The 15,348-nt window shown below is 32.1% G+C and overlaps 1 protein-coding gene across 7 annotated transcripts in view; it reads left to right on the plus strand.

Moving 5' to 3' along the window:
* The window catches only part of UBR2 (ubiquitin protein ligase E3 component n-recognin 2), a 157,516-nt gene that overhangs the window by 129,476 nt on the left and 12,692 nt on the right, over window positions 1–15,348 (plus strand). For all 7 annotated transcript variants that reach the window (XR_012478543.1, XM_074236965.1, XM_074236964.1 and 4 more), the window contains 10 exons: window positions 572–665; window positions 2,194–2,355; window positions 5,385–5,485; window positions 7,361–7,439; window positions 8,253–8,401; window positions 8,668–8,723; window positions 9,736–9,832; window positions 10,166–10,233; window positions 11,020–11,155; window positions 12,619–12,709. Coding sequence is in view for 6 of the 7 variants with exons in the window: in XM_074236965.1 (XP_074093066.1) it covers window positions 572–665; window positions 2,194–2,355; window positions 5,385–5,485; window positions 7,361–7,439; window positions 8,253–8,401; window positions 8,668–8,723; window positions 9,736–9,832; window positions 10,166–10,233; window positions 11,020–11,155; window positions 12,619–12,709 (1,033 nt within the window). In the remaining variant the exon portion in view is untranslated. The remainder of the gene's footprint in view (window positions 1–571; window positions 666–2,193; window positions 2,356–5,384; window positions 5,486–7,360; window positions 7,440–8,252; window positions 8,402–8,667; window positions 8,724–9,735; window positions 9,833–10,165; window positions 10,234–11,019; window positions 11,156–12,618; window positions 12,710–15,348) is intronic.

Below are 15,348 nucleotides of genomic sequence, written 5' to 3' on the forward strand. Positions count from 1 at the left end.
TCTATTTGTAAATATAAATTTCTATCACAAGCTGGAACCACCCTATCCTTCTAGTCTTAGTTACTTTCATGTACTCTACAGTCCAGTCAAACTGGCCTTGCTGTTTCCCACATGTGACCTTCAGTCTTGTCTCTTTACATTTGCATAGGCTGTTCCCCATTTCTTAAATGCATTTCTTAAATCTTTCTTGTCTCATCACTTATAATCCCTTCTTTCCTTAAAAGTTCAGCTCAGGCATACTTTTCTGAATAGTCTTTACCTGATTCATCTTCCTCTCCAGATGTCAGTGCCACTTGCTCAAAATTACCCTGCTTTATAGTAAATGTACTTTGTATTTTTGTGCATGTTGTTTCCCCCCACCATAGAATATAAACCAAGCTCTTTGGATCCAGAGATTATTACTTTTTTGTCTATCACTGGCAGAGGACTTGACACATAGTAGGTGTTTAATAAATACTTGTTGATTGATTTAACCTTTGAGAACTTAAGGTCATCTTTAAGCCATGATGAAGAATTGAAAGAATTTTTTTTCATACGGAGAATAAATGCTTTCTTTTTCTTTTTGTATAGAAAAAATATGATCCATTATTCATGCATCCTGACTTGTCCTGTGGAACACATACTGGTAGCTGTGGGCACATAATGCATGCCCATTGTTGGCAAAGGTAATTGCTAATCAGTAAATTAGTAAAGGTTAAGATTACTTAATTGAACTTATAAACAATTAAAGTCCAATATCAGAAAAAAGAAATCCAAAAATGCAGACAAATATCACTATTAGACAAATTATAAAGTTGCTGTACCCTAATTATTGATGTTAAAAGGAAGATTTACAAATATTCATAAGATACATGAATATAGATAGATACATATATATATATATATATTTTAAAATTGCAAGTAAGTATAACCTTTTTTCTCTTCTGAGGAAGATTCTTCGTAGTGACAAATATTAAATATTGTAATTGGGAATGGAAGATTTTTAATATTAATTCAGCTCTAGGAAGGTTGAGAGTTGGCCTCATTCTTGCAAAATTGTATCTTTTTAGTCTTTAGGTCCAAATTAAATAACCTTGGTTCCTATGATAGTTATGTTATCTCACTGTTACTAAAGAGAACTACCAAATAAGACTAGTGGTCAACACATAGCCATGCTATTTTATATAAAGAAGGGCATCCTTGGGGTTCTTTTTGAGTTTACCCAAGTCAACTAGAGTTCTTGGGAAATAAAGCAAGAATATCATAACCATGGGGCAGCTAGGTGGCGTAGTGGATAAAGAACTGGCCTTGGAGTCAGGAGTACCTGGGTTCAAATCCGGTCTCAGACATTTAATAATTACCTAGCTGTGTGGCCTTGGGCAAGCCAAGCCAGAAAAAACCTAAAAAAAAAAAAAAAAGAATATCATAACCATGTATCATCTTTACTACTTGTCCCACTAATTATTTATACCCTCCCCTTCAAGTTCATGTAATATAGGATTATTTGACCATTGTGAATATAGAAATATTTTATTACAGTTTTTAAATAAAAGTGGGGAGGTTATTAAGTCTAGAATAGATATTGCTCATTGTCAGTAGAAAACTTTGGGGATAGTATGAAGAAAATTTCATGCAGGTGAATAAAGGTTCAACTCTACTAAACATAAAACTATTTAAACTCTAACCACTAATATATCCATGCTGATTATAAAACTTTAGAAAATTATTGTATAAGAAACTAAGATTTACCTCTTTGAAAAAAGATTCTTTGTTTACTTTGTTAAAGATTTTAAATATTTCACAGGATTTTTAGCAAATATAGAGTTTCTTAATAATTCAATACAATTTCTTGCTGCCAAATCTTTGTTAATCAATTGAGTAAAACCTATGATTCCCAAAGCTATGCAAAGAGTCTGGTTTTTGGATGAAGGATATCAAGATAAAGATTAAAAGTTTCAGAGAGGATAGAATGTGCATTTAAAGGATAGAAGAGCTAGGATCAGCCTTAGAGGTTATCTAGCTTAACACCTTTTTTTTAAATAGGTAAAAATAAGACCCAGAAGTGTTTGACTTGCCCAAGGTAACATGACTAATTAGTGCCAGAACTGGATCTTTTGTGGAAACTATATACTTAAAGAATGATATTTTAAAAGTATTAATCTCATTGCAGGACTAACGGTTTTGTTAATACTTATTAAAACTCCTGTTTTAAAGGTATTTTGATGCTGTACAAGCAAAAGAACAAAGAAGACAACAGAGATTACGCGTGCACACAAGCTATGATGTAGAAAATGGAGAATTCCTTTGTCCCCTTTGTGAATGTTTAAGCAATACTGTTATTCCTCTGCTCCTTCCTCCAAGAAGTATATTTAACAGGTACTCCAGTTTATAATACCTCATTAATGAAGAGAAAATATGCATTAAAGATAATGACATTAATTATCTAAATTTGTAAAAATCAGGATCAGATAAAATACATTCCTGTTTAATGTTTTCAAAGCATTCTCCAAACTATTAGTCATTTCTTAGAAAAGATCTATGCAGTATATTTTCACTTCATGAAGAACATGATGAGAGTTATAATTGCTGCTCACGGAGGCCTCTATATTGTACAGATATTTTTAAAAATCTTATATTTGAAAATTAAGCCCCCTTCATAACCTTTCTTCTGAACATATCACATGTCCAGTTTTTCATTATTTTCCTCTGAACTCCTTAGAACTTATCTTAGAGACTTCAAATTGTACACACTTCTGTCTAGCTTAACAAATGGAGCATTTTTAAAATAATTTTATAATATTGTTTTTGGGGACCTAAAACAAAACGAATACAATAGTATATTTGCATATTAAATATATACTTGAATATTTTTTTTTACACTAGAATATTTTTTAAATGTCTTCAGATGTTTTTTAGGGTTTGGAGACCTATTACTATCTTTGCTTCTAAAGAGTCCTCTGGTACTTGTAACTAATATAGTAGTTAATATCTACTTCCCCCCAAAAAGAGTTTGCAAGAGAAAATTCCCCCCTTCTATTATTACTGTTAGAATTATGCTTTACAAATAGTTCTTTCTGCCCAAAGCCACAGAATTCTTCTCAACATGTTTAGCATATAGAAGAATGTGCAGTATTTTGAGTTAAATATAGACATATGCAATTGGTGACTGCACTAAAATTTCTATATCCTGATAACAAGTATAACTACTTGCTTATATGGATAATACTGTAAATTTCCAACATTATAGTTATTTCATCTTCCTCAAAATACCTTTTAATTTGTTACCTCATCATCCAAATGTATTATGTTCTTTGTCGTTTTTTTTTTATCACTTTCTCCCATGGCAGTAACCTTAAAGTTAGGTCACATGGACTTTCTTTTTTGCTCATTTACTCTCATACTCTTACATCATTTCCTTCCTAACAACTCCTTGAAGTTTAGGAGCTTATTAGTTTTTTAGCACCTCTTTCTTCCCAATACCAGTTTGTTGAATGGATCAACTTTGTATAAGACAAATATGTTCAGCCCCCTGTTATGCAAGGTTTGTGATGTGTGATGACAAGACTGGAAATGTTTGGAAAATCTAGAATTTAGTATTGTACTCAGAACATCATATATACTTAGATATTAATAATTAGCATTTTAAATAGTTCTTTTCTTATAAATAGTCTATACTTCATATATTGCTATTTGGGTTCTTTAAAGGAATTTAAAATCAAATCCACTGTTCATGTAACTATGATATTGAGATTATTAAGAAGTGGAATGAGGTTTTTTAACCTTAAGTTTAATTCAAGGTCTGATTTTATAAATATCGAAAAATTAGTATGATGTTAAAATGAGTCTAGTTTGTTGCCTCTGAAATAAATACCAGCTCTTCCCAGCTACAGAATATGCACCAACCTTAATAGCCTTAAATCTTGGGAATTGCAACTAATAGGCAATTGTCATTAATAACTTTTGGTTTATAATTTCTGTTTCATGAAATCTGTGTCTCATGCTTGTGATAGTGTATTAAGTAGTATTGGAAGGTGTGAAACTTTACTTTCCAGAAAACCCTTTCCTGTAGCCTGCATGCTGTTATGTGGGTGAGCAGAAGCCTACTGAAGGCCTTCATATCAGGAGCCCTGGCCTGGCATCAATTCTGCCTCTTTGGGGCATGAATTCCATGAATGTATTTTATATACTTCCAAAGACAATGAATCTTATGCTCAAGCACAGTAAAATTTTATTCACACACACACACTATGCAAAGAGTCTGGTTTTTGGATGAAGGATATCAAAAGATAAAGATTAAAAGTTTCAGAGAGGGGCAGATAAGTAGTGCAGTAGATAGAACACCAACCCAGGAGTCAGTAGGACCTGAGTTCAAATCCAGCCTCAGACACTTAATAATTACCTAGCTGTGTGACCTTAGACAAGTCACTTAACCCCATTGCCTTGCAAAAAAAAACAAAAAAAAGTTTCTGAGAACTATATTTGAAATTTGTTATTCTATAATACAACCCATAACATTTAAGCTACTTAGACTGTTATGTGGTTGAATATTGGATTCTTTTTCTCTCGTTACAGATTTTATTTTGAAGGAAAGGGATATTATATGATCTTATCAATGATAACTATAAGTTAAATAGTAAGCTTTGTGAGAAGAAAACAATGACAAATTGTTTCTTATAGTACCAGAACTTAATTTACTATACTTTTCTACTAATGAACAGCTCTCTAGTAAATCTAATTTTACTTTAATATGTAAAAGATTATTTTGAGTTATTTATAATTCAAATATGGGAATCTTGAGTTTTTTTTTATATGTATACATGCTTACATATATATTATATAGCTTAGTTAAGAGTGGTTGATGCTTTAAAGTTTAAAATTCCACTTTTACAAAACATAAAGACAAACATGCAGAGTTTTTATTAATAGCAGACTACTGATAAATAGCAGTTTTTGTTTTGAAAACATTTGGATGGGGCGGCTAGGTGGCACAGTGGATAAAGCACCGGCCCTGGAGTCAGGACTACCTGGGTTCAAATCCGGGCTCAGACAATAATTACCTAGCTGTGTGGCCTTGGGCAAGCCACTTAACCCCATTTGCCTTGCAAAATCCTAAAAAAAAACCATTTGGGTATGATTTTTTTTTTATTTACTAACTCAAAGAAAAGATCTATGCAGTATATTTTTCACTTCATGAAGAACATGATGAGAGTTATAATTGCTGCTCACGGAGGCCTCTATATTGTACAGATATTTTTTTTTCTCATAATTAGTTGAAAGAATTGAAATATATATATGTATATATGTGTGTGTATATATATATGTATATATATATGATTATTTAAAGAATTATGTTTGGTATTTTTAACTCTTGTCTGTTTTTTAATATTTCTTATTGTTTTTGACAGGCTAGATTTTTCTGATCAACCAGATCTGGTTCAGTGGATTAGAACAGTATCTCAGCAGATAAAAGCATTACAGAGTCTTCAGAAAGAAGAAAATATGTTTAGTAAGTTCTGATTTCATTTTCTCCTCAAGAGTACTTACACAGATGCTAATTGTCTTATTATTTTAATTATAGGATCTTCCATGTTACTATTTGACTTAGTCCTATCAGCTTTACTATCTTGGTCCTTATTCTCTCATAATATACATATGAACATGTGAAGCTTACAGCAAAAATATTAAGCCTCTCTTTTTCAGAGCAGTTAGGTATAAATGATATAAAATTTAATCTTTTTTATTCTAACAATAATACATATATTGGAGAGAAGCCAACCTGATGCAGTGTATAAAGCCCTGGATTTCTAGTTAGGAAGGCCTGGATGCAGATCTGTGTGATATAGTCCCTCTTTCTTAACCCTATTTCTATAATAAAAATGAAAAATATTTATTATACTATCTACTCATAAGATTATTTTGACATGAGATAATGTTGTAAAGCACTGTGCATATTTATTAAAGTGTTATATAAAGGCAGTTATGATGAATAGAACAGCTAGTTACATTATTACTGGAACTATTTCATCATCAGGAAATAAGGGAAAATGTATGTCATTGTTTAAGGAAGCAAAGCAATTTTAGCCCAGCCTCTCTTACTTTTCCTCTTTTGCCTTCATAACCTGCCATCAGAAAGTCAAGGTTATCTCAAAAAAGATTATGGTGGTGATGGTGGTGGTGGTGGTGGTGGTGGTGGTGGTGGTGGTGGTGGTGGTGGTGGTGGTGGTGGTGGTGGTGGTGGTGGTGGTGGTGGTGGTGGTGGTGGTGGTGGTGGTGGTGGTGGTAATAATGACAATGATGATAACCATCTCCTGAAACAAATGTTCCATTTTTTAACAATTCTAATTGTTTGGAGGTTTTCTTAATGCCCTGCTGAAATGTATCTTCTTTTACCTTAGGATCGAGAATCGTAGTTAGAGTTAGAAGAGGTTCTGTAGTCCACTGCTCTCTTTTACATCTCAGAAAACCTAGAAGAGAGAAATGGAGTAAATTTTCCAAGATCACAGAGGTAGTAAATGAAATAGGCAGGGCTCAAACCTAAAGCCTCTGACAACAAATCCAGTATTCTTTTCATTGCACCTTTAACCATTGAATCTAGTTCTGTCCTCTGGGCCGCAAACAGTCTTTATATGTGGAAGCTCTTCTAGTTATTGAAGACAGTGACTTTCCCTTCCAGTTGTTCTCTTCTCCAGGTTATATATCCCTACTTACGTTGACCTGTCCTTGGGTGGTACTAATTCAGGTCCTTATCATCATTCTGATTATCTTCTGGTAGACATGATTACCACCTAATCAATGTCCTTCCTGAAATGTGACAATTGGAGCTGGACTCAGTGCTCAAGATGTTGTCTAATCAAGAGTAAAATGAGATTTTTGTCTATTCAATTATATTCCAAACAAACATGCATGCAGCTTAAGAAGAATATATGAATGTATTCATTTATTTGCCACCTTATATTATCAGTGCATTTATCTTGTACTCCTCTAAAGTATCTTTCATACATAACCACCATCTAACTGTCCTGTAGTTATTTTTTGGTCAACATTTTACATTTATCCCTTAAATATATTTATCCCCCTTCATTTTATTAAATTAAAGCCATTTTTCCAAACTGTTGGGATCGTTTGGGGAATCTCGGTTATGCCATGCAACATTATATTATCTATCCCTTACAGCTTCAAGATTCTTTGGAGCCAATCATACAGCAAACTATGATTTCATTAGATGCAATTTTAAATTTATTTCAGAGAGGGAGTTAAGAAGCAAGGGAAGCCCCATGCTTGATGCCACAATTATAAGACTTTGTTACATAGAATTTCTAGAATTGATCTGTAGTTTTTAACAACTAAAAACATACACAAATATATGTGTTTTTTCTTACAGATACTCTATCTTCTGAAAATTCAGAAAGTGTGACTAAACCACACTTCCCTGAAGAATTTAGACCTGATTTTCGACCGAAGTAAGTCCTATCATCTTAAATAAGCATTATAAATATACTGTTCCTCTTTTTTTTGTACCTTACTATTTTTATTGATCTTTTACTTTTATATGACTTTCATTTTCAAATATGTCCTTGACCTCTCCCCTAATTATAGTGCCATTTCTTGTAACAGAATAAAAAAGAAAGGAAAAAGAAAAGTTCCACAAAACCAGCAAATATATCAGCCATTTCTGAGAGTATTGTATTTCAAACCATAGACTTCCCACCTTTTCATTGAAGAAAAGGAGGTGTATTTTCTCATCTCTTCTTCAGAGCCAATCTTGGTTATTATCATTGTTAGATACTATGCAGTTGCTTCTTTGTTAATTCCATTTATATTATTGTCATTGTACATATTGTTTTCCAAGTACTGCTTACTTCATTTTTGAGTCATTTCATAGGAGTCTTTTTCTTTTATTGGTGGTTTGTTTCTAAGCTGTAATATTACATTCCTTTTGGGTACTAGAGTTAGTTTAGCCATAATCTAGTAGAGGGATAAAACTACTATTTTATACTGCCTGTCTAAAGTTCTTCAATATACTCCTATGTTTTCAAAGTTAAAAACACTGTAGTGTGATTCTGCTTTATGTGATTTTTTTCCCCCCTCTCACACTAAAGATGTATATAGCTGATTTACATTTATATTTGTGAAGTTCATTGTGAAAAACTTACTGTCTTAAAAAACTTTAAAATTTGCATATTGAACACATACCAAGTAGAGGAGTAATATCCAAGAAAACTTGGATTTGACTGTACAAGGTTTTGGAACTAACCCATACTTGTCCATCTCAGGAACCCATATTCTGAAAGTATTAAAGAAATGCTGACAACATTTGGAACAGCCACTTACAAAGTGGGACTGAAGGTTCATCCCAATGAAGAGGATCCCCGTGTCCCCATTATGTGTTGGGGTAGCTGTGCATATACTATTCAAACCATAGGTAAGCCATTGAGTTCTATAAGACTCAGTATGAGTCAGAGTTTATAGTAATGTAAATGAAAGATTTAGAACAGCCTTAGTAGTAATAACCAGATTGACAGTCTGTAAATTATGGATAAATATTTTTTTAAAACTCACCTTGGGGACTGTTACTTATGTTTTAAAAGCAACACTGTTTCAGTTTTAGCTCTTCAATATTAACATATTATAATAAAATAACTTAAAAATTCTAGCACCTAAATTTGATTAATATATTACTTTCTATAGAAAGAATATTAAATGATGAAGAGAAACCATTATTTGGTCATTTGCCTTGCCGACAGGTAAGATCTCACCTTGCCCTGAATTCTTTGAAAGTTGTGGATGGGGGTATGTTTCAACTTCTGTTTAGTGTTTTTTTACTAATACAAAATACCCACTTATATCTGGGTTCACCCCTTTCATTTTAAAATCTATTCTTTTATGAAACTTAAAATTATATTACTTTTCATGAAGACTTAAAATAGGTTTCATCATTCAGCATATGATGAGTTTCTACCATGAATACTAGCAAAAACAAATCAGATTATCTGCCTTCTCTGGAGCAAAAGTGTCAAACACCCTACTGGACCTATGTGACACACACTTTTCCTGGGTGTAGCTCAAACCAGATTTTTTCAGTCTTTTAAACTTAAGTGTGATGTTTCTAAGTGTAGTCTATCATTGTTCCACACTCTTGTTATTCAATCTTTTCAGTCATATCCAACTCTTTGTCATTCCATTTGGGGTTTTCTTGGCAAAGATGGGAGCATGGTTTGTCAATTTTCTTCTCAAACTCATTTTCCAAAACAGAGGCAAACAAAATTAACTGACTTGCCAAGGACCACATAGCTAGTAAGGTGTCTGAGGTCAGCCCAGTGCTGTATCCATGGCACCACCTAGCAGCCCTGAAACAGCACTTTTCTATAACTCTCGTAGAAGTTTTTCTCTGAGTTAAGTTTATCTTCTTTTATTTTAATACTGTGTGTCTACAGATGTATGTATGTATTTATATGCATATATAAACACACCCCATTCCTCATCTTAGCATGAACATGAAAATCCTTCAGAGTGTCAGAGACACAACTCTATTCATCCAAATCACAATCAAGATATCTATCTTCTTATGTATAATATTTGTGGCAAAAGTATAACTTTACATGAGATTACCTTCTTGGGCAAATTAAAAGGCTGGGATGTAATATTAATTTACTGTGATGATTTCTCAAATTGAATAGAATTCCTTGTTCTACATTTTAAATAGTTGTCTCTGTAGCAGTTTTTCTTAATAGTTATATTTCAGTTTTCACATTTCAGGATGACTGTCTCAAGTCATTAACAAGATTTGCAGCAGCGCATTGGACAGCAGCATCATTTTCAGTGGTGCAGGAACATTTTTGTATACTTTTTGCATGTAAGTTTTAATGTATTAATGCTTTTGTTAAATAATGAGTAAAAAAAAATCTAATAAATATGCATATTTATTTGGTAAAATAACTTTTCATATGTCGCACATTTTTTAAGATCAAACCTTGAAATAATATTTGAATATATGTATCCTTTTCAGAATGAACTAAATTCTGTTTACAAGTGTTAATTAGAGATTCCTTTGTATCTTGAGGAAAACTAGATTTAAACAGATTTTAAGTTTTAAATTAAATGTCAGTCCAATGTGTTGCTAGACATGTGATCTATATGAATTAATTTATATAATGTTTACTAATTTATTTTTGGTTTTGGTATTCAGCACTAGTGCCTAATGAGAAATATGGAAATCTTCCATGCATATTAGATATTGACATGTTTCATTTATTGGTGAGTATGTTCATGATTTCCCTTTCTATAAAGCTGGGTTTGGTCAGAAGCAGATATGGTTGTGGGTGGGGAAGGATAATCACTTGTAATTGTTACTTAGATTTTATTTTAGAATTTGGTTGTTAAATTGAAGTCTCTTTTGGGAAGGCTAAAAAAAGAAAGTACTAAGAAAGAAAATTGTTCTTGCTGGAAGAATTCTTGCTGTTGGCACAGGAAATATGAGCTCTAGTTCTGAGTCAACCTCTCAGACTAAAATATACTACCCTGTGATTTAACTGACTTTACTTTTCTGTGCTTCAGCTACATATCTGATACCTAAGTTCATATTCACTCTATCTAATTTACATTGTAAGTGAGAGAATAAGTGAGATAATATGTAGAGTTTTTATTATGTTAGGGAAGCTGAAGGGCAAGTTAAATGATTTAGGACAGAATGTTCATCTCAAATCCTTCCATTCTTAGGTGATTACTGCTGGCCAAGAATGAATGAATCCCAGTTTGTGTTCTCAATAATGAATATCACTTGATCAGATGATGAATATTAGATTATAGAATAAAGAAATATAGAAATTACTTCAGGTAAAAATAGTAAAGGAAAATTTAAAATAAAAACCAAGAAGTACATGGTAGAATCCCTATTTCTTAGATAGTCCTTTTTCTGTCCTTTTAACTATGAAAATATTCATGATTATTGATAACTGTCATAATTTTTTTAAAAAAAAATTAAAGGAAGAAATAACATGAACATAATGATATGATGGTTACTGTATTATATCTCTTTCCCAGGTGAGTTTGGTACTCTCGTTCCCTGCTTTGCAATGTCAGGATTTTTCAGGCTTTAGCCTCAACACTGGAGATCTTCACATTTTCCATCTTGTTACCATGGCGCACATTGTACAAATCTTACTTACCTCATGTACAGGTAATGACTTCTGCTTACATTTTTTTTGATAATTTCTTTCAGAAAACACTAAATTATCTCACAGTTTAAAAAAAATTATTTAAAAGATGAATATTATATAAATTGTAATTGAATAACTTTTCATTGCAACTGTAAATTAGGTGTTTTGGAATTAGAACAATTCATTTTTTCCAATAAATAAAGTGAAATTCTATAGAGATATGAATTGTCTTATTTATTTGTTGCCTTAAAGAAATTCTCACTTGTTATGATACCATATATATTTAAATTATTATAAATGTAAATAAGTTACTAGGCAAATTTAGTTGGTTGAATTGATTTTCAGTTTTTAAATAAAACATTAAAAAAAACCAAAAAAGTCAAATCAGTTCTCTTGAGGTTCATTTAGTTATGTCATTATCTTAAATACTCATTGATAGTATAGAAGGGATGGTGTATGTAAGCTCCAAGAGTTAAAAGTGTAATGGCTATAATTGCTAATACGTTGATAATTCACATGAAACTTTTTTTTACAACAAATTTTAAAATAATATATTGAGCCAATTTTCCCCAATTAAAGAAACTATAAAGAATTTAGCTGTGTGGCCTTGGCAAGCCACTTAACCCCATTTGCCTTGCAAAAAAAAAAAAGAATTTAGACCTGATGTACACAGACATCTTTGACAGAAGATTAAATATTTGATAGAAGCCATGTGTTAATTTTTGGTTTTTTATTAAAAGTTAATTTTAGTCTATTCTGTTTAGCACTTACCTTATACAGTGATATTTCTGAACACATTTCACTAGTAATTTTTAGTTTATTCATAGTTCTTTGAGACTCTTTTCTCCCTTATACTTGAAATTCTTTGTGAGAGAACATATGACTAAATATAGGCAGTGGGAGGAAACAGCTCAAGTGGAAGAAAGTGGACACATTCTAAGATTGGACCGCAGGACAGGTTCAGAGGTGAAATGGAAGTTAAAAATGTTTTCCAATGGGTCAAGGCAAATATTCAGGGTTTGTTTTTAAGGAGAGTTAAGGAACCCAGGCAGTTCTCTCTTGACTCCTATCTCCTAATAGCTATAGGAGCTCCTAATAGCTCCTCTCATCATAACTTTTTTCTTCTTTAATAAGATTTCAAAGCTGATCTCAGAGAAACAGTTGAGTCGTGATCAGTATTTTGTTAGAATACATTATTCTGCCCTTGCAGAAATCTTTTTTGGTCCCTAGATGACCTGGCTTATTGATCTGAGGATGCTCCTTTTTGTGTCAGGTTCTGCTCATCCTAAGTAACCAGGATACTTTCACTGTTGGGAATATAGGGGAGGGAGGAGAGGAAGTATAGAAGTGAAATATTACATCTCAAGTGTTTTATTTGAGGGCATAAAGTGTCCAAAATTATTTGGAAATTAATTGATAGTGTTTTATTTTCAGTATACATTGCTGGAAAATTTAGTATACTAATATTTCCTTATCTTTTTAGAAGAGAATGGCATGGACCAAGAAAATCCTACTGGTGAAGAAGAGTTAGCAGTGCTTGCTTTGTACAAAACACTTTGTCACTGTGCAGGAAGGTAACATCTGTGCTACACAGGAAACATGTTGCTTGTCTCCATGTGCTTTAACATGCAAAAAAAGATTGTTTACATGCTAAATGCTTGTAATGTAGCATTTTTTTATTTTTACATTTGAATTCCTTGTGATACAATTAGGTGACACTTTTAACCCTTCCATAAAAATAAGGTGAACCATCCTCCTTGCATTGTGAAATGAGTGGAGTTGAACTTTTTTGCCTGTCATTGCATGAATGGCAAAGTTAGTAGACTCAGATTCAGAAGCATTTATTGCTTATCTCAGATATCATCCAGATACTTTTTAACCACCCATGTCAGTGATTTTCTGATTGAACAGCACCTTAGGTTGCTTGCTGTAGAAAATAGAAAGAGGGAGATGGCTAGGTGGTGCAGTTGATAGAGCACCAGCCCTGGAGGAGGATCTGAGTTCAAATCAGGCTTCAGACACTTAATAATAGCCAAAAAAAAAATAGAAAGAGGTACCCAAAAAATTTCAAAGCAAAATTTTTTTTAATTCATTTAGACTTTTTCCAGTGGTTGTTTTCCTTACTTAAATAGTTATTCAGCCATCTCAAAACTTTGTTCTGAACAGTTAAGATCAGAAGGAATCTTTTCATTATAAAGAATTTATTATGACTTTTTAAAAGTGACTTTTCCTTGGCATTTTAAATATTTAAAATAGTATGGTTACACAATTTGTAGACTTCTACAAATATGTACATAATTGTTGGTACTTTAAAGTGAGATCTTGGACCAGGGATTGAATATACTTATAGCTAAATCAGTGGTTCTTAATCTAGCATCTGTAAACTTTGTTTTTTTGTCTTGTTTTTTAATATATTATAACAGTATTTCAACATAATTGATTTCTTTGTAATCCACCAGAATTTTTTTCTACATTTAAAAACATTATTGTGAGAATGGTTCTATAGACTTCACCATACTGCCTGAAGGTGACAAGAACCTCACTAAAACTACATGACCTCAGTCATACCTGTATTTACATTATTGCTCTAAAGTCTAAATGAAATAGAAGATAATAGCAAGTTGCAATTAAATGAAAGTACTACTCACAGGTTCTTCTTAGGAAAGTAATGAAAAGTTAATGGAATTTATTTTGTTGTGCATCCAAAAGCTAAAAAAAAAAGTCACTTTATGAGGTTTGATCAACTCATGACAGTGCTCATCATAAGCATTTATAAACAGACTACCTTGAAGACAATTGCTATTTATCTGCCAATATCTGATGAAGAAGAAAGAGGTAGAGAAATTATAGAAAGAACACAAACTCAACAAATTAAATCAAAACACACTTGATGACTTTAAGGCAAAGTTGGGCATAATAGAGGTTGCCAAAATATTTACTGGAAAATGTGATTAAATATAAGTATTAACAAAAAAGACCAAAAATTTGCAGATTATAGGGAAGACTCACACTTATGTGAACTTCTCACCTATACTCTATGTAACAGAAATACTTGTTTTAATAGAATTAGGCATTGGATATGATGAGCATTAAAAAATAAAATCACAAAAATTTTAAATATGTTCTAACAGGCAGAAAGTAACCAGTTAGAAATCAACTCTCAGGGGCAGCTAGGTGGGGTAGTGGATAAAGCACCGGCCCTGGAGTCAGGAGTACCTGGGTTCAAATCCGGTCACTTAGTAATTACCTAGCTGTGTGGCCATGGGCAAGCCACTTAACCCCATTTGCCTTGCAAAAACCTAAAAAAAAAAAAAGAAGAAGAAATCAACTCTCTTTGTATGGTCAGATATGACTTTTCACTTTTTAGAATGTGCTAAAATGAGAATCAAGATAGATTTAGGAGAATGAATTAGAAAGCAAAAGAAAGAATAAAGATGAGAAAGTGGGCCATAAAATCAAAGAAGCTCCAACTTGAACTGCTTAATCTATTGATAGTAAAATGTAGGAAATTGACATCTATTGTAATTTTTTAAAGAATGTGAAGCAATGTATATCATTTGCCATAATAAGGAAGTCAAAAGAAATTGCTTTAGCTTATAAACACTTATTCTCGTCATAGAGAATAAAATAGGAACACAGACACAATTTAAAATATAAATTCATTTGAAAAATCTTATGGAGGAGAGTAATGTAAGATTATGAGCCACATTGTCTCATAAAATAACAAAAAATGATGGAGAAAAAAGAAGTTAGCAGATAACAATTTAGCCAAATCAGCTTGATAGCATTTTGGAAAGAAAACTGAACTAATATATAAAAAAGAAAAAGAACTATGAATATTTTAGTTAGATTATCTAATGTTATAATATATAATTTAAAAACATTTACTTGATCAGTACACTGGACTCAATCACATCAGTTTTGATGTACTGTATTAAAAAAGTAGAAATAGTGCTAAAGAAAATAAAACCAAAACCTGTCTGGACTAGACCAAGTATGTGCAGAGGTCTTTGCTGAAAGTGGCACAATTTTGAGGGCATTAATGGAAATCAATTTTCATCTGAAAGAGGAGGAGTATACCAAATGAACAAAGACACAAATATCATTACTGCCAATGAAAAGTGATTAAGAACAAAATCAGTAGCCATTAACCTCTATTTCTATTTTCTCATCTTTAGGAAAAACAATAATCTATATTTCTTATCAAAACTAT

This window comes from Macrotis lagotis, chromosome 5 (genome assembly GCF_037893015.1).
Source record: "Macrotis lagotis isolate mMagLag1 chromosome 5, bilby.v1.9.chrom.fasta, whole genome shotgun sequence".
Taxonomy (NCBI): Eukaryota; Metazoa; Chordata; class Mammalia; order Peramelemorphia; family Peramelidae; genus Macrotis; species Macrotis lagotis.